The 27,989-nt window shown below is 35.0% G+C and overlaps 1 protein-coding gene across 2 annotated transcripts in view; it reads right to left on the reverse strand.

Annotated features, from left to right (window-relative positions):
- NLGN4X (neuroligin 4 X-linked) overlaps positions 1–27,989 on the reverse strand; it is a 177,325-nt gene that overhangs the window by 68,149 nt on the left and 81,187 nt on the right. Inside the window, exons 4-5 of one of the 2 annotated variants that reach the window (XM_064646546.1) lie at positions 7,866–7,925; positions 4,212–4,364 (exon numbers count right to left, since the gene is read on the reverse strand). In XM_064646546.1, coding sequence (XP_064502616.1) covers positions 4,212–4,364; positions 7,866–7,925 — 213 coding nt within the window. The remainder of the gene's footprint in view (positions 1–4,211; positions 4,365–7,865; positions 7,926–27,989) is intronic. The other variant, XM_064646547.1, reaches the window with a different exon arrangement.

The raw sequence follows: 27,989 nt of genomic DNA on the forward strand, positions 1-27,989 counted from the left end.
TTTCTTCAGGTGTTTATTTCACCAGACTCTTTTATGGAGTCTTCCAAAAGCTCTCCATCCAAGGAGTCTTTCTGCTGTGCCTTTTGCAACCGGTCTTGTCTATCTTGCATTGGCTTCTTTAGCCACCAGCGCACTTGTAGCAAATGTGGGTAGAGCCCTTCCCAAATCTTCGTTCGCAAAGCCTAGCCATGTTTTTAACCAGATGCAAGAAGAAAAGATCGAGATAAAGATATGTGCCTCTATAATTCGGTTAAAATGTTTTATAACCCTGGATGTCACCATGTTACAGCTAAGGGAAGCAGACCCTGTTGTCAAGTTTTGGAGACTTGGCGGGAAGCCAGCTCAAAACTTGCACAACCTGTTGGGGTAGGTTCAGAGGAGGGTCACAAAAATGGTCAGAAGGCTGGAACACCTCTCCTATAAAGAAAGGCTGAATCAGGTCTGTTCAATGCTCCTGTAAGACCTTATTAGGGCCTTTCAATATACAAAGGGCGCTTATAAGAAAGATGGAGAGAGTTTTAACCAAGGTCTACTGTGGCAGGACAAGGGCCAAAAGAAATCTTTTGTGATGAGGGTGGGGAGACACTGAAACAGGTTGTCCAGAGAAGCTGTGGATGCCCCATCATTGGAAGTGTTCAAGGTCAGGTTGGAGTTTTGAGTAATCTGATATAGTAACAGATAGAATCATAGAATCATAGAATCGATTGGGTTGGAAAAGACCTCCGAGATCATCGAGTCCAACCCTTGGTCCAAATCCAGTCCATTTACTAGATCATGGCACTCAGTGCCACGTCCAATCTGCGTTTAAAAATCTCCAGGGATGGTGAATCCACCACCTCTCTGGGCAGCCCATTCTAATGCCTGATCACTCTCTCTGTAAAGAATTTTCTCCTGATATCCAACTTAAATTTCCCCTGGCGGAGCTTAAGCCCGTGCCCCCTTGTCCTATTGCTGAGTGCCTGAGAGAAGAGACCAACCCCCAGCTGGCTAGAACTTCCCTTCAGGTAGTTATAGACGGTGATGAGGTCACCTCTGAGCCTCCTCTTCTCCAGGCTGAACAACCCCAGCTCCCTCAGCCTCTCCCCAGAGGACTTATGCTCCAGTCCCTTCACCAGCCTTGTTGCTCTTCTCTGGACCCGCTCCAGCACCTCAATATCCTTTCTGAACTGAGGGGCCCAGAACTGAACACAATACTCAAGGTGTGGCCTCACCAATGCAGAGTACAGGGGAAGGATCACTTCCCTGGTCCTGCTGGCCACACTATTTTTGATACAGGACAAGATCCCATTGGCCTTCTTGGCCACCTGGGCACACTGTTGGCTCATGTTGAGCTTCCTGTCAATTAGTACCCCCAGGTCCCTTTCTGCCTGGCTGCTCTTCAGCCACTCTGTGCCCAGCCTGTAGCGCTGCAGGGGGTTGTTGTGGCCAAAGTGCAGGACCCGGCACTTGGCTTTATTGAACTTCATCCCATTGGAATCAGCCCATCTCTCAAGTCTATCCAGATCCCTCTGCAGAGCCCTCCTGCCTTCCAGCAGGTCGACACTCCCTCCCAGTTTAGTGTCATCAGCAAATTTGCTGATGATACACTCAATCCCTTCATCTAAATCATCTATAAAGATGTTAAACAGGACTGGGCCCAACACTGATCCCTGGGAAGATGTCCCTTCCTATGGCAGTGGGGTTGGACTGTATGGTCCTGGAAGGTCCCTTCCAATCCAAACCATTCTATGCTTCTATAATTTGTCTTTCTAACATCATCCAGTGATTATCTATGCAGTCCTAATATTTTTTGTATCTACTGCTGTTAATTGCACCATATAGACCGAAAGAAAAATAATTTAATGTGCCTCAAGAACAGAACTAACATTTTTGGAGAGTATACCGTTCAGAATCCATTCAAGTGATAATTTTCCTAGAGATATGCATTTGATCAATTTAATGCATATTCCTTCATCACAGGATGAGATAATACTGATAGAATTATACATCTCTGTCATTAACAACAGGTTGGAATTTGATCTGTTATATAAACTTACAAATCAAATGCATTTGAACCACATAAGATTTAAGCAAATATAACCTTCAGTAATCCAGACTAGAAGAAAAGGATACAAATATTGTTAACCTTCAAACTCTATGTCATAATAATTATACTACTTTTTTAACTTTTATGAATAATCATTTGTTTTCCACATGGTTGATCATCTGAAGAAAATTGTGTTTTCTCTTTCTTTTACTTTTGAAACTAGTCAAAAATACATGCAATTCACCTACCATCTTCCAATGTCTAGGCAGAACCCAGTGAGTTCTCAGTGATCACATTTACATTTCCCACAGGAGGAGAAAACCTAAATATACTCATAAAACACAATTCCTCTGTTTTTTTAAGTGCTATACACATATTCCAAATATCTTTGTTTTTCTAAGTCAGACATAGACTTTTGTAATAAAGAATAAATTCCACAGTCTCGAAAGTTACATTTGCCACTGCTGAGAAGCAATATTTAATGGAAAATATAGCACTGTATTTTTTCTAATCCATTTAAAATCCTGATGATTATTATATTTCAGTTTCTCATATGAATGCCTCTGTTTTGTATTTTTTTTCTGAATGCCACAATATAAAATTATAGCATTCTGATTCCTTCTATTATTATGTTTTCAATATAAATACATAAAATAACAATTCACCAATGCAAATATTGTACCTTTTCCTTTAGACTTATATAAGCCAGCTGGACAATGAAACATTTTAAACCATTATAATAATTTTTATCCTTCAATAATGTTAGTTTTAAGAAACCAAGAGAAAACCTTTTAAGAGATCCATTAAATAACCTTTTTTACAGATAAATAACTACTACCAAGTTCCTGGGTATACACTTCGTTTGACAACGACAACAAAAAGAGTAATTCTTTTTTTTGTGTCTTGAGTACTTATTTTTTTGTCTTTTTTTATTTTCTCTGATTACCAAGATTGCATGCATAAATATACCAAAATATCTCATTATAATTCTGACTTTATATTTAAATCTGTTTCCATCATAGAAAAAAAGTGCTCTTTTGTATTTAAAGAAGAGTCAAAATCAGGGACAAGAAAAAAAATTCTCAGTACTCTGATGAACTATAAAGTTTTTAATTGCATTAACAACAGGAACAGATAACTCAGCAAAAGAAGTTCCCTGTGTTCTGAAATAGTATATGACAAGAATATAGATCAGCTTTGTTATTAAGAAACACAAGATCAAAAATCCTTGTAAAAGCCACATAAACTAAATAACTATACCTTACCTTGTGTATCAAAAATGCCAGAAATATGAGCATTTGAGCAGTCTATATGCTATTCTATACAAACTCTAAGCTTTTTCATGAAGATGAAAAATATTTCTAATGTCTGGTTTTATCTGCATTTTTTTTTATTTTCCTATGTAAAAGGAACTTCAATAGATAAATTAATCTTAATTTAGACAAAAGTTTGGTACACGCTAACATGCAGAAACTGGAATAACAGAGAAGGCAGAAAAGATTTTTGATCAATTGTCATGGATCTAAGGTTATTTTGTTATTCAGTCTAATGGTGACAGAGGAATATTTATGTCAAGAAGATGCAGCTATTTTTTCCTGTTTGAAATATAGCAGAATTAATTTCTCTCAATATTATAATTCATGATTATGGAGTTCCTTATATTTAGGAAGATAATTTCACAGTACTCCTTGAAACCACTTGATTGCCTATTACTTGCAACATAAATTCCATCAGGGTATATAGCCTTTCTCTTCTGTATTACCTCTACATCCTCTGCTCTAAAAAACATTTTGCACACAAAAATAATAAATGAAGCTATATAGTAACATTTTCCCTCTTCCTATCATTGCCTACTGTTTTGAAACTGGTGAGTACTCATTCTTGATTAATTTTCTTTCTTTTTTTTTTTTACACAGAATCGAGATGATTTTAATAAGAAAAAGATACTAGTTCTTGAAACATTACACATTTCCAGTCATTTCTGTCTAAGGTGAAGGCGGTTGTCAAAAAGAATGTAGTCTAGCCCAGTTTTCAAGAAATATTTCAAACAGAATTCAAAATCCATCAGCGAGAATGGTCTCTTTTAAAACAGAAACTGACCCAAGGGCCTCTGATTGATCAATAGAAAAATTCAGCAATAAAATATTTCTATGCAAATATTTCTATGAAGAAAAGAATCACTTACCTAAAACCCCCAGCCTGTAATTGATAGTGACAACAATGACATTTCCATAACTTGCGAGAATGCTGCCATCAATCATATTGCCAGTACCCTCCATGTAAGATCCACCATGGATGTAGACCATAACGGGTTTCTTGCTGTTCTGATCATGAATGTCTGAAAAAATTCAAGTAAGGAAAACACAATAAAGTAATAAAAAAATAAGGAAAATGGCATTAGCAATTTATAACAGTGCTAAAAATAGTCTTAATTTTTTCCTATGTTTTCAATGTCATCACCACCATTTTAATCAGCTAGCTTACAGAGTTCAGGATCATCCTACAAGCCTAGTATTTATAATTTCAAATTTTAAATACTATTTCCTCTGAAATGTTCTCAGAACATTTGAAATGCCTTCAAAATTACAAGAAATTTAATTTGAATATAAACGTCTCACAGCCTAAAGAGGAAAATCAAATTATGGAATAATCTTGTCTTTTTTAGAATATTCTCATTCAAGTATATGCCAACTTAGAAACATCTGTACATCTAATAATGAAACTATGGTAATGATCCATACTTTCCCATTCCTCACTGGGACATAACTGTTGAAATTATATTCCCAATAGTTCAGTAAAAGATAATATCACAAAATCAAATAGTTCTGATAGAAGGAAACGTAGTGGACTATTCCTTCTTTCAAATAACCTAGGAGTTAACAGAGAGGATTTATATGAATTCATGGCCCAGATTTTTTTTGTATTTAAATCAAGCTATGTCTTTTGTATAGTACTTTTCCTTGTCATGGTACCTAACCCTCAAAGAACATCCTTGAATTAATGGTACTGTTGATCTTTTGTATACGCAAAAACACTCCTGACTACTTTCAAACAGGTAAACAGCCGGATCTTTATTTCTAAAAGAAAGGTAAATGAGATTGACAGTAATATTTTGATATTTCAAAGTGCATTACAAAGATGCACTAATCAATGATTTGGAGTATATTTAGGACCAGATGAATGGCTCCTGATGCCAGAGATGATTCAGGATATCTAGATTAGGAACTTATGTTCTCTACAAAAACAGTGGGAACAGGGGCTAAGATCCTTTATAAAGTAGGGAGCAATTTAGCAAGCCGCCATTAGATATGCAAACATTTTATAAATAATTCAGTGTATATGTATGGAATCAGAGCACTTCTTTCAAGTATACAGCAAAACATATAAGAAAAATCAGAATCTCTGATTATTCAATCAGGATTTGAGAAAAAAAAAAAAGGAAAAGCAGCGTTCTCTTTTGGGTAGGATAGGTATATATTGAAGAGTGGAGAAGGGAAGTGGAGCTAACCATCTAGAAGACAAGGACTTGGGTTTGAAAACCTTCCAAAACTCTTCCTTTCCCCCAGATTTGTTAGGAAGTACTTTGAGACACAAAAAATGTGATCAGCAATGATGTGCCAGATATTTAATGTTTTGTATATGTGGAACTAATTTGAGCATACATAAAGGGAAATTTTCACTGGTCAAATTCCTATGTCCCATTTTTATTTTACTCATGTGTATGCACTACCTTAAATATCATGAATTTCCAGCTGAGTGTAGGAGCGTATGTCCAGGTTCCAATGTACAACTTGTCAGAGTTTAAGGCTTGTTAGTTTTGCCTCATTTATATGAAAAGACATGTACTTAACACGTAGTATTTTAGATCTTGTACTTTACCGGCAGAACAAAAGTTTTTGTGATAAGATCCTTTTAATTCCGATGACTAAAAAAGTAACACAGCCATTACACATCATATAAAGCAATGAGGTGCATTCTAGTGGGTGTATTTTTTTTTATTCTCAGCATTTTCAGCAAAGTAGGTAAAAGTGCTTCTTTTCCAAAGGCACAACTAAGCCCTCAAAAAAAAGGAATGCAGCTGTCATTTAACACAATGACTTGTGTTACTGAATTACTTTTCCCTTCTGTCCCCCCCAAGTCTCATGGCATGATTTGTTGTATGTAATTCCTCTTTATTACATAGTTCTTTCTCAGGGTTGAATCTTTCACCACTGAAGTCAATTGGAGGCTTCCTCTTCCCCTTCAACAGGAACATGATTAGCTTCAACATAAAGGAAATTAGCTCCATGCTTTATGTGCATAGATCTGAAGTGAATACCCTTGTTAATAATGAAACCCTAACATTTTCTAAAGAAGTCTGAATAAAAATGTGTTCATAATGTAATACTTATCTTTAGGTTTTTTAAGCAATTTTTGTTTTGTTTGTTATTTGTCCTTTGCTTTAAAATTAACTTCCGAATTTGGTATAGAAATGATAATACCACCATCTGAAAAAAGCATAGGTTGCACAGAAATAGGAAGGTGATAATCAGAAAATAACAGAGTAATTTTACAGTACTCTGCACAGCATTTTTGTGTTATAGGAAATAGTGTAATTCGGCAATGGAGGTGGTATAGCAGAAGGCAACCAGAGTGAATCAAAAACCTGAGATTTTTATTATGATATGTTGTATGTGGATAGAGTTGCTAAAATCGAGCTGAACTCCCTGGAAAAGAGGTGATAATATCCTCACTGCAGTATGTAGGATTATAAGGGAAACAGAGAGGACATATGTTTTGAAGTTATTTGAGCTGATGTCAGATAGAGAAAAACAGGAAAAAATACATGGAATAACACTTTGGATTGTCCAAGCATGAGAGGATTTAGAAACATTTTGCTTCAAAACCAAAGTTGTTATTTTCTCACTTAATTTTTTTTTCCTAATTTGGTATATATGTGAAGTAAAATAAAACGTCAGTATAATTTCAGTGAAAAGGAAGGGTGAGAATAGAGGAAGATTTCACGACTTTTTTATATTTTGGTGCATCCTAAATAGATTCACTGTATCGAGACAGGGAAAAAAGTATTTCCTTCTAAAACTTTTCTGGGGTACTTCACTGTGAACTTTTAACATTTCCTTTCAGGGAATCCAATCCAACTTTGAAAGAAGTCAATGAAAATGATTGTTACTGATTTCAGTGGGAATGTGGTCAGAGTCAGAACGAATGTGTCTCAGAGGCTAGCTGATTACAGGAAAAAAACAATAAAGCAACATCAACAGCTTCCTTTATTTTTGTGTCCTGAAATAAACCACATCCTGTGAGAAAAAAAATAAATAAGTAAATAAAAATAGCAAAGACAAAGCACAATTCAACTGCATCAATGTACAGCATGTGCACTGGGGAAACAGTGAAAGTGAAAGGAAGGATTTATGTGAATTTTTTCATGAATTTCAAACAAGTGAATTTACAAAACGAGTAGGAGGGAAAAGACCACATGCATGATTTTAAATTCCATTTTCCCAACCTAAGAAAGAATAGAGGGGGAAAAGTATGTGGTTTTAAATAACACTTATGTTACTCACTTCACACATATTTAGTAATAAACTTTACACCTATGTCACAGAGGAGCTGCAGTCATCTATATGCTAATTTGGATTTTAAAAAGAAAAACAATGAAAGTAAATTCTAAAGAAGAAAACAAAGAAGCACACTGAGGTGAGCTTCTGCAAATGAGGGACTAAAAATCATGTTGAAATAACAGCAATAACAATAACAATAATTATTATTATAATTATAACAAAAATTGAAAAGTTTATGTTCATGCATCAGGATCAGGCTTTGAAAAAACAAAAAATACCTTCATCTTCACCACGATCATTACTGGTTATATCATCTGCGCTTTTCTTTGTGTTGGCTCCTGGGATCATAGTGAGGAGGAGAATAAAGGGAAAAAAGAGAATTCAAAACCAGCAGGTTCTCAAAAATTAAAAACCACTAGTACAAAAAAATGTAACAAAAATGTCAAAATCTGTTACATTTGAAATTGAAAACCAAAAAAAGATGCAAACTGCACATAAACATAAAATGTCAAGAAGAACAAATTGAAAATATTTGAAAAAATGTATCATATTCTGTGACAATGCAGTAGTTCAGTTAAAAGTGATTTCTGCAAAAAAACAAAATTAATGTGCTATTAAAAAAGAATATAAACCAAAAAAGTATATTAAAAAAATCACCAAATTATGTTTTTACATAAGAAATGCAATCTGTTTTACTCTGTTCCATAAACTTGAAGAAATAATTCCTTCAGGTACCATCTTCAATGACTTAACATTTTATTCATCTTCATTAGGATTTATTAATTAGCCAAAATCTGAATTTTTCATTGAACCAATGCGAATAAAATTATCATTGAGTCTTACACAGCTTGATTGGACCAAGACAAACCATAAAGACCTCCTAAAAATTCAGTCTTGTTTCTCATATGAGCAAAAACAACAGACTGTAAACAAGAGTGAAGCAAAACTGAGTCAATCTGAGACATGAAACTGGTACTTGAAATCAGTCCAAAACCAGCCTTGGTTCATGCCATACCACATTTCATGCTCTTAGAAAAACCTGAAAATTAACTGAAAACAGTTACTTACCATGATGAAGAACTTGTCCTTATTTATTAGAAGATTTAGTAAAGAATATATTTTAATTTGTATTCGATATGCTTTCTTAAAATACTTTTGAGGGGCATACATGCACACACACACATACAGACACACACACCCATAAACACTTATGTTCATACATGTCATAGCCTCTTCTTATGGGAGGAAGAGGAAATAAACATAGTTTTTGCCATCCCTCTCCCTGGGCAATACTTCTGTCTTCTAATTAAAAAAAAAAAGACACCAAGCTATCCTTGCACCCAACATTCTACTACACTGTGCTTACTCCTTTAGCAAGTAGCCCTCTGTAATGTAAATGGTTACTTGATGAGTGAAACATGAATAGGAAACTCAATTTATAATTTAGCTTAGAAATTATATATGGCTACAAAAGAAATAGTCAACACTCTAACCACTATTTTCTTGATTTGTCTTAATTTTTAAGCATGTTTTCAAGACACACTGACAAAGAACAGCATACTTTATTAACTTTTTTATGTACGAAGTCTAAATATGTCAGAGATACATCATATTTTAAAAAATAATTATTTTATTACTGCCTTTTATTCTACTATTTAAATTCTACTATTTAACTATATTTATATTCCTCAGAATTCAAGGGTACAAGTAAAGCTTAGTCCATGATTGTAAGTCAGAATGTCTTTAGTTGTTGCTGAAGTACTTAAGGTTTCTTAATAATTAGAGTTTTGGGTTCTGTGTACTGGTTTGCTTGTCTTCTTGATACGAAAAGAACACAGGTTTTCTATAGGTATTTTCTGGAAATATGCCACTATATAGGCAGTGATGACGATTAGTGAGTCAAAATGTGAAAAGCAGTGACTGATACTCTGTCTCCACATAAAGTCTGCATCTTCAATGCAGTTGTACACAAGATATTGTGTATGTAGTACACAAGTACATTCATTATATAAATTCATACATAATTAACTATTCAAAATATCACTGTCAATGAAATATAAGTGTTCTCAAAACTATAATTACTTTCAGAAGTGTTAGATACAGGGTGTAAATCTCAGTCACCATCCAAGTTTTGTCCTTTTATTAAATACTGTTCCAAATCAGTTATAGCCCAATGAAGGTTGAATACTTTCTCAGGTGCTACCAAAATAAAATTAAGTATTCCATCCATAGATTACCCTTAAATTATTTTTATTCATGTAAAATATTAATTAGAAATAATTATTCATAGCCATTAAATACATGTAGATATAAGTTTAAAAGCACATACATTTTGATCTTAGTTCCCTCAGGGAGATAGTCTTCTAATTGTTTGATAAAAAAAAATTATCATCATATGCCAAATATAAAATAAACTTCCACAGGTCATTTCCTCTTGCCCTATCCCTTCTAGCTTGGAAAAAGAAACTGACCCCCACCTTGCAACAGACTCCTTTCAGGGAGTTGTAGAGATCCATAAGATCTCCCGAGTCTCCCTTTCCCCAGGCTAAACAAGCCCAGCTCCCCCAGTTGCTCCTCATCAGACCTGTGCTCCAGACCCTTCATCAGCTTTATTGCCCTTCTCTGGACACTCTCCAGCACCTCAACGTCCTTCTTGAAGTGAGGGCCCCACAACTGAACATAGGATTTGAGGTGAGGCCTCACCAGTGCCGAGTATGGAGGGACGATCACTGTCATCGTCCTGCTGGCCACACTATTGCTGATACAAGCCATGTGGGTAATGAAAACTTGGTTTGGTATTAAAACTGCCTGAGGAGAACAGAACTGTTATTGTTGGAATTATTTCAGTAGCTCCAAAACCATGTAAGATACTCAGGAGCATTTTTTGGAAAAATTATAGGGATCTTTCAAAAATACAAGCTTCCAGAAACATAGTACCTAATACAGAGAGCAAAAATTTGAATTTTGCAACCATGTTGTGGTTTTTTATTAAAAATGCCAATTCATTTGTCTGGAAACTTCTGTAAGAAGAGTAAAAAAGACTTGCTATGCCTCTATGGTTAGCTTAAGGTTGCACTTCTGGGCATTAATCTAGGAGAGTGAATGGAAATGTAACTCAGAATCTCCCATGGCTCAGAAGAATTCCCTACTGCAACAACTGCTTGTCTCACAGATCAGCAGTCCCCTCTGCTTTAGGGTTTCTTTCAGGAGTGTTCAGGGTTCGGGCAATTTTTTCCCATCACATTTCCCCGTTATCCCAAATCACAGGAGCAACAATTTTGGCCTTGGATTCCCATACACCAAGCATAAATTATCACTGTATTATAGGATTTGACCCTTCTCCAGTCTAAGAGGTGTTTACTCATTCATCCCACATGAAACATAGACAGTAAATTTTAACAGCAACCCAGGAACCAGCAGTAGAGCAGGGAGCAGGGCAGATAGCAGGGGTTGACTTGCGCACTAAAGACTGAATTCCCCAAGTATCTCTATTGACAAATCTAGTGTTTGAGTGGAGTTCTGGGTTTGTAAGGTTTGTGTTTCACTTTTCATGACACTGAAAAGTAACAAACAAAAAATATAAATAGGATGGGAAATAATTTTTCTGAATAGTCAAGGCTAGGAACTATTTAACCACATGCATGGTAGATTCACAGGTCTCCTGAAGAATACATTTAAGTAAAGGTTCCTGTTTTAGAAAAAGGTCTTACTGTTAATGACAACTAGAAAAATATGTGACTTCAAAACATGTATATTAAAGGCCAGGTGACCTCTTTTCATTTTTTCTACAATTCCATTCACTGTTGAGTGAAAAAAGCAGGGTGCCATGCCTTACTGAACTCTGTCAAACTCCATTTGTGAAGGATTTTTGCCTGTCAGAAAATGCTTCTTTTTTCCTATATGTGTATGTGTGTGTATATATTTATCTATATCTATATATATCATGATAGTACAGATACAGAATAACACAGACATACATGACCCATTTTGAAAATGGTGCCAATCAGCATGGTCTCAATGAAGAAGGAGCCCTTTATGTGGGCTACTTTTTTCCTCTTTAAGAAGATCTATGAGCAATGCAGTTATAACCATTAATTCAGCAAACATCTCTCTTTAAGACTTTTTAATTTTGAAACACTGATCCATGCATTAATAAACTATTAAAAAGTAGTTGATTTCATTTATCTATGGATGTACAGTCACCTTGTATTTCTAGACTCATTCTCAATGTCATGCATACATATCACAAATGAAGAAGTTACCCTGCTGTAAGCATGTCCTCTGGCTCACATTTCCTTTGGATAATGAGTAAAAATCTCATTCAGAAACAGATTTTCTAGGGTTGCAAGTCGTCCCAGATGTACTCACAATTTATGCTACATCTTCCTCCAGTCAGATAATACGTATCATATATATGTAATACAGGCAGGTCCCATGCATGCAGTTTACCAGGGGTTGCATATTAGGTATTCACTCTGAAGCCTCTAATGGCAGCAAAAAATCATCCACTACTGCTTAAGCTGATGCCATTTCTTTGCATTTTATATGTAATTGCTCCATCTGTCACACAGTATACCTTTTGACCCCATTTAGTTTTGGAAAAGGGCTCAGTTTTCAGAAATCACACAGCACATTATTAGTTGTATGACCTCTCAGTTTCACATAGAGCATGCTTAACCTTCTGGAAATTTCCAGCTCAAACCAGATTAATACAGGATTTAATAGTCATTCTCTCACTGATATGTTTTATTTATACAGCCATTTCAATAGAACCCTAAAGCTCTTGTTTCCCCATCCCATGAGAACTATTACAATTTTAAAATCAGGTCAAGTTAACAGTTCATTACAGTCTGAAGGGAGCATTAGGAAAGCGGAATTGTACTTTCCTTTCTGCATTTCTCCCAAGACTGGTGGGATAGTTTCACTTTGAGTCTCACTTAGGGCACAAGCCTTAAGTAATTTCATATCCAAAAAAAGGGGTCTGTCAGTGTGACTTTGGCTGTCATAACACTGTACTTGGCTCATGACTATGGCCAAGGCTCTCCAGCTACCTTTGTATGTCCACCAAGAAGTTCTAATTTGGCAGCTGAAGAAAGATCAAATGAGACATTTGACATTTCAAACAGAAGTGGAGGAAAATGATTATTGAGAGTTACAGCTTGTTAAAGTGACTTAGAAATTGACTGTGGATCCCCTACATTAGGAAAGATCACAAAGAAAGGCAACATACCTATCATTTATATACCTGTTGTTTAGAAGCCTGTTCATTTAGCTGGAGAAAGAAAAATATATACATATTGTCTAGATTTAAATAACCATTAATTCTTAATTATTTACTGAATAAATGCAATATGAGTGTGCAAATGCATGTGGGTGTATATATACACATATACGTACATGAAAAAACTCTATGTGGCTAATAGGCTTCCAGAAAGAACACAGTTTTATTCTCTGGCACTCCCTTCCCATAACGGTGTTAAAAGGAAATTATAATCTGTCAACAGTGCACATAACTTCAGCAAACAGCCATATTCAATGATTTCAGTGCAGTCCTTACCATAAATTAGATGCCTTCCATCTCTCTCCTAAATAATATGAAGACTTATATCCCTAATGTTCTACGTAGTTTTCAATGTGAAAATCAATGATAGCTCAGAAATTTACTTAAATTTGCCTGAATGAAATTTGTTTAGCTTTGGTTTAATTCCTGTATTATCAGTGAATAGCAGAAGACACATGATTGCAGTAGCTATTATTCTAATACCATTAACTGCAACAAAACAAAACCATTTGGGTTGCTACCGCTAGCTCTGTAGAGCAGCAACAATTTAACTAAGAAACATGCTACCTAATTGAATTTACATTCTTAATTACTCCAGCTGCAACATACATACAAAACTGCTGGAATTCCAGAGCAAACATGCAGATGTTGTTATATAGCCAAGAAATGTTTCTTTTCAAGAAAAGAGAATTAAAGGACAATTTTCTGTGATATTCAAAATTGGATGGACTGTAGGAAAATGAAACAGAAATCCCTGCAGAGTTTTGTGTTCCATGCATTAGCGAGGATTAAACCAAAAAGAAAATGCTGTTTCACAAGCTTTTTCAAATAGTTTTAGAGAACCAATAAAAGAAACTATTGAAAAAGAAAAACTCTGAGGTTGCAAAAGGGATTGCATAAAAAATATGGAATTCTTATGTTACCTCAACTGTGTACTCTATGTTCCCTATAGTTTCAATTACATGATTACACAAATCTTTTTTTCTTAGAAAAAAAATGGCATCTCTGTGTGCATTAACTGCTCCATGTATAATGAAAGTGGGATGATATTTTACAAATGGCAGAATGCCATATACTGTTCTATCCAAATAAAGAAAGAAATAATGATTACTCCATGCTTCCCACAAAGAGTTTTTCTGGACAACAATTAGTGCATTAAATCGGTCCATCACTCAGTGTCATATGCTTTAAATCTTCCAACAAGTTAATACAGGCCAATAGAATATATGAATTGTCACACACATTGACTGTACTCTTCCATATAGTTCCACAAAAGGATACAAGCACTTTTCAAAAGTAGAGATGTTGTGGATATAATTACTATTATTTAATATGAGTTATTACATCTGTGATTGATATAGCAGTTCCTTTCCTTATAAGTTTATTCCACACCAGTATCTTGATACGGATTCACCTCAGTGAAGAAATCATAATATCCACACAGCTTCCAGGGTACGGAAAATCTTCAGACTATCTCTAACCAGTGATTCTGATCACTGGTTAGGACCAAAAAGAGCTTCCAAGAAACATCAGCAACAGTTGTTACCCAGGAGCTATGTTGTTACATGAAGTTTGGGCTGTTCTACATTCTAATTATACCATTCTCTACTCAGCAGCTAAATGATATTAGCTCTTATTCCATGTAAGATGTAAAAAATTAAAATCTTAACTTATGTAACTTTGGGCAAATCAGGTTTCTTTCCCTTTTGTTAAAGTTTTCACAGCATTCTATATATTTGATTTTTCGAAAGTGAGCCATGCATTTTAAGAAGATTGTTAAAAATAGGTCTATTAAAAAGATAAACACTGGCCTTTACACTGTACACTTGTTACAGTTACTGAAAGAAACACACCTGAATGTTACTTTTTATTCTGAAAATATTTGCATTTATTTAGACTGTATTTATTCATTCTGGAAAAAAATTCTAAAACTATTACATTTTAACTTTCATCCAGTGTTAATCCATTTTGGCACATGTTTTACCCAATAAAATTGCTTTGAATAAAAATTACCAAGTATAACAATTTTTAAAACTATTGAATTAAGGTTTAACATACTATTTTTATTGATATTATTAGTAGGAAGATTATTATTATTCTTTTACAAGATTAATAATGAAAATAGAAATGACAGAGCCACATAAATTCACTAATAATTTTTGTAAGGGTTTTTGTCATGGAAGTTACACTACAACTAGAGCTTATAGTCTTCTAAACACAGTACATTGCTTTGACAAAACAATCTATAATGGCTCCAAAGAAAGAGGGCATTGTGAAGCCTATCCTTTCAGTGACCTCCAACAGATAGGGGAGTGTTTCTTGCACTTCCAGTGTAACTGAATCTGCTTTATTTGATGGAGGACTGGACTAAGCCTGCAATACTTACTGATTCAATAAGGAAAGACCAATTAAACCATGAAACTACCATATAGTTAAATTAATTAAGACAGAAGCACATATTTTTCTGTGCAAGCATCAGGAAAAACACTATCAGTATGAAACTGTAGAAGTGACCTCAAATAGCTTACATTTCTCCGCTGAAGTGGTGTACTTGATAAGGTGTGAATGTAATAAAGCTATGTCCTGGTTTTAGTTGGGATAGAGTTAATTTTCCTCATAGTATCTGGTACAGTGAAGTGTTTTGAATTTAGTATGAGATTAATGTTGATAATACACAGATGTTTTAGTGGTTGCTGGGCAGTGCTTACCCTAAGGACTTCTCAGTTTCCCATGCTCTGCCAGTGAAGGGGGGCACAAGAAGCCAGAGCTTGTACATATTCTTGGACATATTCTTGTAGGATATGTAAATCCCACTGCAAAGTTTATCCAGAAAAATATTAATATCACACTGTCAAGTCAGTGGGTGTAAGATATGGGTTGAGTGCAATTAGCTGCAGAGTGGCATAAGTTTGTTAGGATGATGAGTATACTACAATTGAGTTTCTGATAATGTATATGACTTCTAAATTAGAAGGCGCAATTCAACATTTGTTATTAATCAAAATTTCCAAGCCTAGATGTAACCACATTCTAGGTAATCTAAGTAGAGTTTGCAGAAAGAATTCAGTAATGTGACCTAACACTACCTATAACTAAAGGGCGATTACTTTCAAATACACTTAAAAGAAGTAAGTACCCATAAACCATTTAAAATTAATGCAAATGTGTAAAAAAATAGTGAACTGATAACTGTTTCACCCTCTGTCCAGACAACTGAACAATGCAAGCACACAATCTGCATTTAACAAATGCTGGTGAAGTTGCTTGTGCAAACTCTGCCTTTGGAATTCATAGGCACCACTGGAAGCTGTGAACTGAATAATCAACTCTAAGAATACATCTAATTATTTGATGCAGCTACTATAATTCTTCATTTTGAAGACTGGTTCAATTTGCAGTTGTTTTTAGAGAATTCAGGAAGTAATTATGTTTGTTATGTCAGTGGAACCTGTGAGACTCTAATTTTATTTTATTGTAATAGATAATACAATAGTTTGGCACCATATTCACTTCTAATTCTGATGTTTACTGGATCTCCGACATCTTAGTTTTTAATTGGAAAACTTGGAAGTGTTAGTTACAAGTACAATGTCTATTTGAGACATCCAGTGGAGATACAAATTGTTGTTGCTTTTTTGGCATTTTGTTTTGGTTTTAGCATATGACCATGTTTTCAGGGTTTTTTTCTCGACTACATTCTAATGATATTTTCATCTACACACAACAATCTATTAAATTTTAATGGAATTAATACCAAATCAACTAAACAAATAGACTATCAAACAACTAAATTGTTAATAAAATGAGTTAAAATTCAAAATATGGGATAGAATATACTACAGCTATTTCTGGGAAAACTAGATCTAAGTGGATATAATGAAGAGCTTTATAATGTGAAATATGAATATTTAATTATTCTAATACTTCCTAAAATAGCATGTGCACATAAAAGATTTTCCCTAGGATTGAATAGCAGATGCATAGGAAATAAAATAGAACTTTGAATGTAAAGTTCATGTAACCATTTTATTTATTATAACTCAGTACTGAAAACATATATGATGTTTCCAAACAAAAATTAGTGCCCTTATCCCAAAGAACTTACACTGTAAGAAGATACTAAGGGAAATATTGATGGCAGAACTAAATAAAACACAAAACCCATAGTTTTAAAGAAGATAAAATTGCCTTCTAATTTTTCATTGTTTCCACAGAAACACAGTTGAAGACTACAAGATATTAGGATTGGACCATTTATACAAAGTGCAACTCTATCCAAATGTTAGGAGAATGATTTAAACGGTAAGAAGAAAGGAGTTCATGACAAAACCATTTCCCAGTCTCACTAAGATCATGGAAATTAAATGGAACAGACCTAGAATTAAATGAAAAAAAAAATTAGGAAAAGAACAGAAAATTTATGTTCATGTTACTGTGAGGTTTCAGCTTGTGGCATGCAAAGTTAGTGCATGCAGCATTAAAGAGGGTTAAGCAGTTGTCATGAGAGGATTTTGATTTTCAGGCATTCATACCAGCAAAAAACTTTTAAAATACATTCAGTTCATACTAGCTGAAGCTTGAAAACACAGTATTTCTGGTAATACCTTTCTGTCACCAACTTGGTAATGTTTTTTGATGTTTTCACAGAAAAATATTAGGGAAGAAGGATGAGGAGGCAGAAAGCACAGACAAAAACTGCGACATTCCATATTATGTACATTCTAACTGCTTCACAGCATAAGTTTTGAGAATATTATGAAGCTGTAATATTTTATCCTCCAATGTTATAGCTGAACAAGGATCATTTTGATTCATACATGCTATATATTATTAATTATTTTAAGCTAGCCTCAAAATAGCTGGTCAGAATCATTATTTAAACTCTCAAACTTGAACAACACAGCACTTATCTCACTAGTATCTGATTATCTAAACTCCATTACTTGATAGTTTCAGTTGGTTTTGATGCATAGATTGTTTGTGGATTATAGATCTGTTCTGGCAGAATAATCTTTTCTCAATCGAACAAACTCAATGAAAACTCATGTCTCATTTTGGTTTTCCATTTTGCAATGTTCCAAGTACAATTTTAGTTTAGTATTTTCAGAGTTGGGGTTCATGTTTTACTCAAAATTCAGAAAAGAATAACAGTGGCTTGTCAATTATAAGTATTTGACAGAAGTAGGAAACTAGAAGAAACTAATAAAAAGCCCTGTATGATAGACTTACTACATGGCATTTGCCATTTGATATCATACGATATCATAGAATAATATCAATATAATATAATATGATTTATTATTCCATCTGAGAAAGACCAGTTAAATTTTGCATTTAAAGGGGATCATATATGAACTACATTGAAATATATATGAAATGATACAGCTTATGTATGCAATTACTTCTGAGAAACCAAATTCCAGTCATTTTTGGCTAAATACAAGTAGTTCTTGTGAAAAGGAATAGGTCAAGCTTTTCTTCTTTTTGTTTAATTAAGCAATATTATTGTATGTGTGCTGATGTTATCTGCTGTCATATGTACTTCAGTTCCTACAGGAGAAAAAAAAAAAGAATTTAGTTCTACATTTGTATTCAGTTGTAGAAGAGAGCTGAGTGTTTCCTTTTCTCAATCAGTGCAATTTACAATTTAAAACACCTACCATCTATTTGAGGAAATTAATTATAATTGGCAGTTTTGCTCAGGAAAATAAGCCACAGAGCTTCAGTGTGTTGAAGGTCACTGGCAAAGTGAGTTAGTGAGGTTGTCTGAAGGTAGACTTGGCACAATATCAGTCCAAATTATACCTGCCTATATGTTGTTGTTACTTTGTCAGTCATATCATACCTACAGGAAGAAAAACAGAAATACTAGCACCACAGCTAACTTTCCCACCACTAACAGCAACAAGAAGAAGATATCAGGTGTAAAAACACAGCAAAGAAAGATTGCTGTGATCAAATCTGTCAGGGTACTACTTCAGTTTTCTTCTGGCATTGACCAAACCTCATGTTTCAAACTCAAAGCCTCCTGGCAAAAACTATGCAGTGTAGCAGATGAACTTTGTGCCTTTAAACCTTCCCTCTAAACAACACCCAATTTCTGCCAACTGTTTTTCACCTGAGGCATAATTTGAAACGAACAAAAGCACCAGGTGAAAGGTGATTTTTGTACTAGTTGTTCCTCAGCTGGAAAGCTGCCAAAAGGCAAATTTCATTAGTTTCACTGTGTGTGTATGTGGTTGTACACATGCGTTCCTGTGACATTTGCCATTTTCTCACATCCTTTCATGCCTGGATCCTTTGGCAATAGAGGAAAAAGCTGAGAATGTCCTTTGAACTGTGTTTTGCTTTTCAGGCACCACTGTGGGTAATTGCACACTTCTTACCAGCAAACCCTGATAAAATTAGCCATAGAAAGTGGAGAAAGGAAAAGAAAATCAAACGAGGCACATCATGCCTGACTAATCCAGTGGCCTTCCATGATACAGTAACTGCATCACTGGCTAAAGGACAAGCTGTGGGTGTCATCTAGACTACTGAAAGGTCTTTCGTACTGTTCCCTACAACAATCTTGCGGATAAATTGGGGAGATAAGCATTTGATGGATGGGCTATTGAATGGATTACCAAATGACTTCATGGCTGCTATCCAAAGGGTTACAGTCAACAGCTCAATGTCCAGGTGGAAACCAGTTACCAGTGGTGTTCCTCAAGGGTCTATACTGGGACCAATACTATCTAATATCTTCATCAATGACATATTGGGATTGAGTGCACCCTCAGAAAGTTTGCAGACATCCCCAAGCTGTGTGGTACACTGGAGGGAAGGGATGCCATCCAGAGAGACCTTGACAAACTTGAACAGCAGGCCAGTGTGAACCTCATGAAATTCAACAAGGCCAAGTACAAGATCCTGCACCTGAGTCTGGGCAATCCCCAGTATCAATAAAAAATGGAGATGAATGGATTGAGAGGAGCCCAGAAGACAAGGATTTAGAAATAATGGTGAATGAAAAAATTGGATATGAGATTCAATGTGATCTTGCAGCCCAGAAAGCCACTCAAACCCTTGGCTGCATAAAACCAAATGTGTTCACCATTACTGAGCATTGCAGTTTTATTCTGCATGTTTTCTAAAATCTATAACGCATTAGGTTTGGCACAAGTTTAATAATTCCTGCAATAAATCTACAGTGGGACATTCTGCAAAATCTGCATGTAGAGTTCAGTGCAAAAAACTTTCTACATTTTTGCATTTTAGTAAGCCTCTGCTGTCATCCACATTTTAACTCTGATGATATAATTTTCCTCGTGTTCAAAGTGCATTGCCCTTCTCTGTCCCATATTGACTTTACCACATTTCATTTTAGTATCTCGTTTCACAGGTCTCTACGTGGCTTCCCTCAGAAATTTATTACAGATTTCTGTTGTAAAAAGCAGCAATTCCAGTAACAACCCTTAATTTGTGATTCAGACTCTTGCCTCTGAAAATAGGTTTCAAATCCATTAATATCAGCAGTATGGTACAAACTAGATCATTAAAGTAATTGATAATGTTCCCTCTCTCAAGAGTAGCTCACAGATTTCCACACCAAGAAAATGACATCATCTGACAAGTTATTTTTTTCCAACTCTTCCTTCTTTCCTTTACATGTTATTTATTCCTTTTCTTCACACTGGTTATCTTTCTAAAATGATTCTTTTACTTCTTCCTTACAAGACTTTGATTCTATATTTCATGATCTTCTAATTTGTCATTTAACTTTGCTCTAGGGTTATGCTTTACCCATAATATATACTTTACTACCTCTGCTGGTTTTGGCTGGTTTTGGCAAGTGCTGAGCAGCACTTGCACAAAGCCAAGGCCTTTCTGCCTCTCACCCCAGCTCATCAGTGAGTAGGCCGGGGGTGCACAAGGAGCTGGGAGGGGAGGACACAGCTCGGACTGCTGATCCCAATTGACCCATGGGATAACCCAGACCATATGGCATCATGATCAGCATATAAACCAGGGGATGAAGGAGGAAGGGGAAGTTGGTTCAGAGTGGTGACATTTGTTTTCCAAAGTCACTGTTACATGTGATAGATCCCTGCTTTCCTGGAGATGTCTGAACAACTATCTGCCCGTGGGAAGTGGTGAATGAATTCCTTGTTTTGTTTTGCTTTATCTATTATACTGTCTTTATTTCAACCCATGAGTCTTCTCACTTTTACCTTTCCAATCCAGTCCTTCATCCTACTGGAAAGGAGTAAGTGAGCAGCTGTGTGGTGCTTACTTGCTGGCTGAGTCTAAACCCCAACACTACCCTAGAATATCAAAATTAATTCATTGCCATGCTCTCTTCAGTCAATGCCCATCTTCAGCATCTGATTATAAGTGAATGCTATTTCAGTTTCTCTGATTTCATTCTTCTTAATCTCACTTTGTTCTACTTTCTTTTTCTTCTCTAGGTATTTAGTTTTACAAGGAGCAACAAGATAATATGCATTTCTTTTAGAGTACTCAGGAAACAATGCATAACACAGCATTAAAACAAGCCATATTTTGATAAACTGAACTGTCAGAAGAATAATCACTAACACCTATATTCTTAGGTGCATTAATTATAAACCCATGTTTTATTCTCAAAAAGGGGCTGAGAATAAAATTACTGACCTGCCAGTGAAATGTTTCAGTGTTTAATCAAAATAAGTTACTATAAGAGATTAGTAGGAACATATAATATGCATATTAAAATCAAGAAAAAAAATGTTACTATAGCTTAAGAAAAAGAGCATTTAGAAGCAACATAAAGCATTTACATACATAGACAGAAAATAAGCCACAGCTGTCTTTAAAGAACAAGCATCACTCTTTGATCTACCAGAAATCTTAATAAAAGAAACTTGTTGATAAAATTTATTTGGGTCTTCAAAAAAGCCTTTGATAAACCTTTTTCTGTGAGATGTTGAGAACATAATTATTCACAGAGAAAGAGGTGAAGTAATGCCATGGATTAAAAACAAACTACAGAGTATTTTAACTTGTCAATTTTCAATGACAAGAGGTCAGTTTTCAATGTGGCAAAAGATTAATGGTCTAGAAAAATATTCTCTATAATAAACTGATGCTGTTTAACATTCTGTTAATGATCTGGAAAAAAAGAATGCATTATGATATTGTACAATTTTGCAGTAACAGGAACTGCATGAGCCAAGGCCAGAGAGAATATGAATATCTTCAAAGGGAATTTATAAAGCTAGATAAATGATGGATGACACTTAAGGAGCTATGTTTTTTAACTTAAGTCACACAGACATCTAAATATGAGTTTTTCACTCTGCATTCATTGGAGATAAAAAATGTCCACCCCAGGTTAAGACAAATTTCAAACAAGGTGTATTTCCTTCTCTTTTTCTCTCTCTGGATAAATAGTAAACAGCACAGAGCTGGAGGTACCTCTAAAGTAGTATGTTTAATAATCGTGCACAGTGGAAGCAATAACTTGAGCCAGATACACAATTGTTAGATTCCAAATTATCCAAAGAAAGTTCCAAAGTTCCAAAGAAAAAGGCTTGGGCATTACTCTAGTCATAGCAACGAGAACCTTAAAAAATTGCAAAATGTGACAGTCAGAGTATCAAAGCTTAGCAGGAAGTAATTCTGAAAATACAGTAATTTTTTACATTACTGTATATTGAACAGGTATGGCAGGTCTTATCAGGAATGATACATTCAAATCCAGTTTCATTTTCACACAGAATATAGCAGAAACAGAAAGTCTTCCATCAGTACTGTATATTGCTGGAAGACAAAAATGGGTTTGTATATGAAGAGATTTAGTTAGAACCATCAATTACATCCAGACAACAGAAAAATAACAGGAATACCATTGCTCCCTTATAGCATTTATGAAGTGAAACAACTTTTTTGTGAAAACACTGTGTTGAATTCCTCTAAAGAACTGAATGTATTTAAAAGCTATTAATTTCAAACAGCTCAGCAATGATAAATGCTTAAAAAAAGTCATGAAGTCATAATGCAAATAAATACCAAACATTTATTAGCATTTTGTATTAGCGTTTAAACATGTTACACCATCTAACTGGCACTAACAACTCAACAAAAGGCAAAACAGACACTTATGTCTAATTTTATTGAGATAAGTGGGAATGATTTATGTTCAAAATAAAGGTTATGGGGCAGAGATCATGAATTGTGTGTTTGATGACACAGATCAATGACTAGATTTTCTGGGAAGTAAATCACAATGAAGTTTAGTTCACACAGAAGTCTCTTGCACAATCAGGATTCCTTATTCTGCTGCATGAGAGATCTGCCAGCTTGTAAGAAAGGAATGGGCTAAAAATTTTGTGTGTGGTCCTAAAACACTTTCAACTTCAATTTTTAATGGTGTCATGGAGAAAATTGACCTTCATACAACAGATTTGTCAGCAGTGAAATCAAAGGCAGGTGCTAAATTGGTATTAGGATTGAAGAAGGACTTGCCACTCTTCCCTAGTCCTCACATGGAAACATAGAATTAAGTTTCCAGAAGGAGGTGCTTTGTTGTGGTTTTTTAAAATTTTTATTCCACCTTTAAAATTTACTGTACTATTGGATCATACTCTCTTCCATCTTTATGAGCATAAAAGAAATACTATTTTGTTAGAGGATAAAATGTCGACCTCTGTTGACCTTTAGAAAATTATGTGTGCTTCCTAATTGTCTTAAAATAGACTTTCTCAAAACATAAAAGCCAATCACACAATTACTTGTACACAATTACACAAGGGAAGTGCATCTTAGTTTCTAAGGTTAATTCAAATTTGAGTGTGTGTGCCCACTAACTTAGTTTCAAAACAGACACAGTAATAAAAGGAATACACAAAGATCTGTCCTGAAAGCAGCAATGGCAACAGGAAGCACAAGGCAAATCACCCTAATGTCCAGAAAGAAGACAGGCTGAACTGACGCAGACCTGCAGTGTCATCTTAAAAAATGCATCAAGTTGCAATGGAAATAAAATTTTTAAAAAAGCCATGAGCTTGGCACTGCTTCCCACATGCAACTGGCAATACAAATCAAAAGTATTTCAACCCTATGGATTTAGCTACACAATTATAAAATTGGAACAAATTATTTATACCCTTCAGATCTGTGAAATATTTTAAACACAGTATGATTATTTCTTTTTAAGTTTCATCAGAAATCTATGATAACTGACAGAGAGAAACCGTACCTATATGTGCATAGAAAAAAAAATAGCATCTATTTTAAGGATTGCGGCTGTATTGCCCATAATTAGAAGGAAGATTATTATTATAAGTAAGGATAAGAATAAGAGTAAGAGTAAGAATAAGAGTAAGAAAAAGACATGAGCATTCACAGACTCACAAGACAGATTGGTTATTAACTACTAGAAGATGAATGACAGTACATTCCTGGAAATGGGCAGAGGGACAGAAGAGAATGCTGATGTTTCTTTAAATCTCCAATGTATCACGACGCTTACATCATGCTGCGTTGGGTTACATCATGTTACGACTAGTGATGTAACCCGTCGCAATGCAATGCACACATCGCACTCAGTCAGCACTTTTTCAGCTTGTCCACATGTTCACCGTGGCCAAGAGAGGTTCGGTTGTGTTAATTAAAATTATTGCATTTCTGTGGTATTTATGGTTGTTTGTGAATTGAAATTTTCTCGGTTTAAGAAAAAGCAGGAAGAAATGCAGAACTAAAATGTATTCTAAATATATAAAACAAATGCGTAGAACATGCAGATAGGCTTGGTCTGATGATGATATGAAAAGCCACCCACATGAATATATTATATAGTAAACTTAGGAGCAAGTAAATCGGGGGAGAAATGCCAGATGCATCATTCTCACTATGAGCATGTTTCCGCTTTAAAGATAAAAATACATCTATCTGTTCATTCTGTTTCTCAGTTTCTTTTTTTTTTTTTCATGGAATGTGCTAAATAGAACTTTAAGGTAGGGCTTAGGCATAAGCTTTTCCTGTATGTCATAGATGTAGTTCTCTTGTACTACCAAACCAGGCTTCAGCTCTAGGTGAAGAAACAATTTCCATGCAGCAGCAGGCTGCTCAAGGTATCAAAACACTGGCATTGCCATAATGCACGTACTGGAGTCTGTACCAGCTAAACTGTGGTTGATGGTGGAGCTGGTGCCCAGCTAGGGTATTCAAATAGCTGGGACAGCAGCAGCAACTGTGATTAGAGCCAAATATTGCCCACCAAATGATTACTCATTTGTCTAACTGCTTAAGACTAAAACTAAGCCTAATCTTTGTCTCACCTTATTCCTTGTCTTAGTCTAGCCTTACTGTCAGTCCTTAGTGCTTGATCAGAAGCATCAGGATTTAGCTATGTGTATTTTTACAAATATCTTCAATTTGAAAATATTACAAATATTTGAATGCACGGTTGTAGCTTTTCCCTGTCATAGACTACAGTGAGTTTGTTATTTCCTACATTGTTTTTTCACACTATCCCTTGGGAAGCACTCTTTTTTCTAAATGCTTAAACATAGGAAAAATGAACAGTATATTTAGAAAGTCATTATCTATTTTTTATGAATCCCATACTCCTTAATATTCGAGTTTAGATGGAGAAATAGCCACTAGCATAGGACACAAAAAAACTGACAAGGAGAGTCTGATGTCATGAGCCAATACGCTCTTGCTTTTTGTGCTGTCAGATTTAACACAAATTATGTTAAATCTACTGAACGCTGCATTTTCACTGTTGTTTTTATGTTCAGTTAATGTTTTTTCCATTCTGCCTGTATTCAGAAAAGAGGATATAGAGTCCTGCTGGTTTTTCTCTCTGCTCTCCGCCTTGCATACTTTGCTCATAGCTTGCTCAAACACACACGCACACAAAACAGAAAATACCACTTTCTGTTGAAAAACTGACTGTAAATGGAATATTTTTTAAGGCTAGTCTTCAATTTAGATTTGAATATGCATTGTCTTCTATTGGCAGTTGTAGTCATGAAAGCATTTACCATTTCTTAACTAAATCCCACCCTTTCTATCATCCGCTTATTACTGTCTTCTTGCTAGAAGCTAATTCAACTGCACATGTGATTTCTCCAGAGCTTGTCTCAGACAAAAATGTGTCACGTTAACAAAGAACAACTCTTTTAAACTGATTATGCTCAAAGACTCTGACTGAAATAGGTTAGGAGACAATCATCTGACTAGCTTCACAAGCAGAGGCAGCAATTGCTATGTTGGAGGGTGACACACAGTGACTTCCTTCGCTGGCACAGCTGCAATATGAAAAGGATATATCCGCTTCTCTGAAATACTTAAGCAGGTGAGAAGTGATTGGCAGAGAAGTATGGATTAAGAATTTACTGGAGAAAGATAAATACTAATTCAATCTCAGAATGGAGTTGGAAAGCAGAGTGGTATTAAGTCATCAGGAAGCAGGAGCCACAATTGATAAAGGAACAGATGCCAATGAAGGACAACTCTCGAGACACTCAACAAAACTGTTTCTCAAAAATATGTGACTCCAAATAGCAAAAGAAATATTTAATCTCATTTCTTTTCATATTCTTCATAGATCTTCACCTTTAATGACAAGACAAATCAAATCCCCCTATATTAACATAAAATTAATGAAGTGCTTGGAATCAGATCACAATACAGTCAAAGTGACTAACTATGATTGACAGAAGAAAGACACACATTTCTGGAATAGCATCTTGATTCTAGTACTTCAGAGAAGTCTGTATATGTATCAGACATAAAACCTCTCTGAAATCAGGTCAATTTGCAGTCAGCAAAGCGTTACATCTTAAATGACCCATTCTAAAGGGGAAAAGACTGCAGAACCCAATGCAAATACAGTGGTGCAGGCAGAGTAATTGAATTAACATGAGTAGGTTTACATGGAGAATACAATCTTTAGATGCTGCGTTTAAAAAGCTAAATTCCTAAACCAAGAAGGGAAGAAAAAGAGGACTGAGCTTGAAGGTTGTCCCTAAGGCACTACACCTTCCAGGGCTTCTTCTGGGACAATGCTAATTATGAATCAGCTTTCACTCAAAGTTTTACCTAAAGGCATAATCTAGCCACAAATAAATATTCATATAATTGAATGCAGCAAAGACTCATTCTTTTCTATAGCAAGAATGTTTCTAAGTAACTCTGAATCTGGTCAGAATCCCATAAACATTAAGTAAATGGAAAAAAGCTTCCTTTGTAGATTACGTAAAGCATTTAAAGGAAAAGTTTAGGTTTATGGATGAACTTAGCTCTAAAGCTTATGCTAAAACATCTACATTTCCTTATGATCAGTAAAACAACTTATTCTGGAATTTCTACCGCTTTAGTGAAAAGTACTATGTTCTTCCTGCACCCAAGCAGCAAAGATTCGTGACATGACAAGCTAAGTTAAAATAACCAGGCTCCTGCTATTAAGGAATAAGTAGAGTGTAGCAGAATGAAAATTTCAGCAGTTTGTCACACAGAAGAGAAGTCATTGGCAAAATGACACACTCTGGCATAAGAGAACAATTTCTGAGGAGGTCAGTATATATATATTTTTTACTGATACACAGCTTCACAGATATTTGTTTATAGTCACGTTCATTTATTTGCAAACCAACCACAAAGTCAAATTTGATTGAAATTGAAAATGAAGTACCTAAATAGTTGAGCAGAGCCATGTGAAATGAGATAATGCCTTTAGAAGTTCCAATCACATGGAGTTTTGACTCCACCACTCATTTTTTTGTGTAACATGGTTTACCATCTTGAATGTTGTGGATATACTCTTTCCATGATTTATCCCAAATCATTATGTTGTCGGTATTTTCACTGCTAAAATACTGAAGTTCTAATTTCTTTTTAAAACAGGACGATCTCACTGTTTATTGCACTTGTAGAAATGCATCTCCATATAAGCAGCAAAAACAACTTTTAATTTTAGAAAAAGCATAGATTACATTCATTAACATTATGAAACAATATGTCTGTTTCCACAGATAATAAATAAATAAAATTATAAATAAAATACCATTATTATTTTGTGTAGATGGAGCGAGATGATGACTATCTTGTATCCATTTGCTGAAATAAGACATTATTGGGGAAAAAGTAG

This window comes from Pseudopipra pipra, chromosome 2 (assembly GCF_036250125.1).
Source record: "Pseudopipra pipra isolate bDixPip1 chromosome 2, bDixPip1.hap1, whole genome shotgun sequence".
Classification (NCBI taxonomy): Eukaryota; Metazoa; Chordata; class Aves; order Passeriformes; family Pipridae; genus Pseudopipra; species Pseudopipra pipra.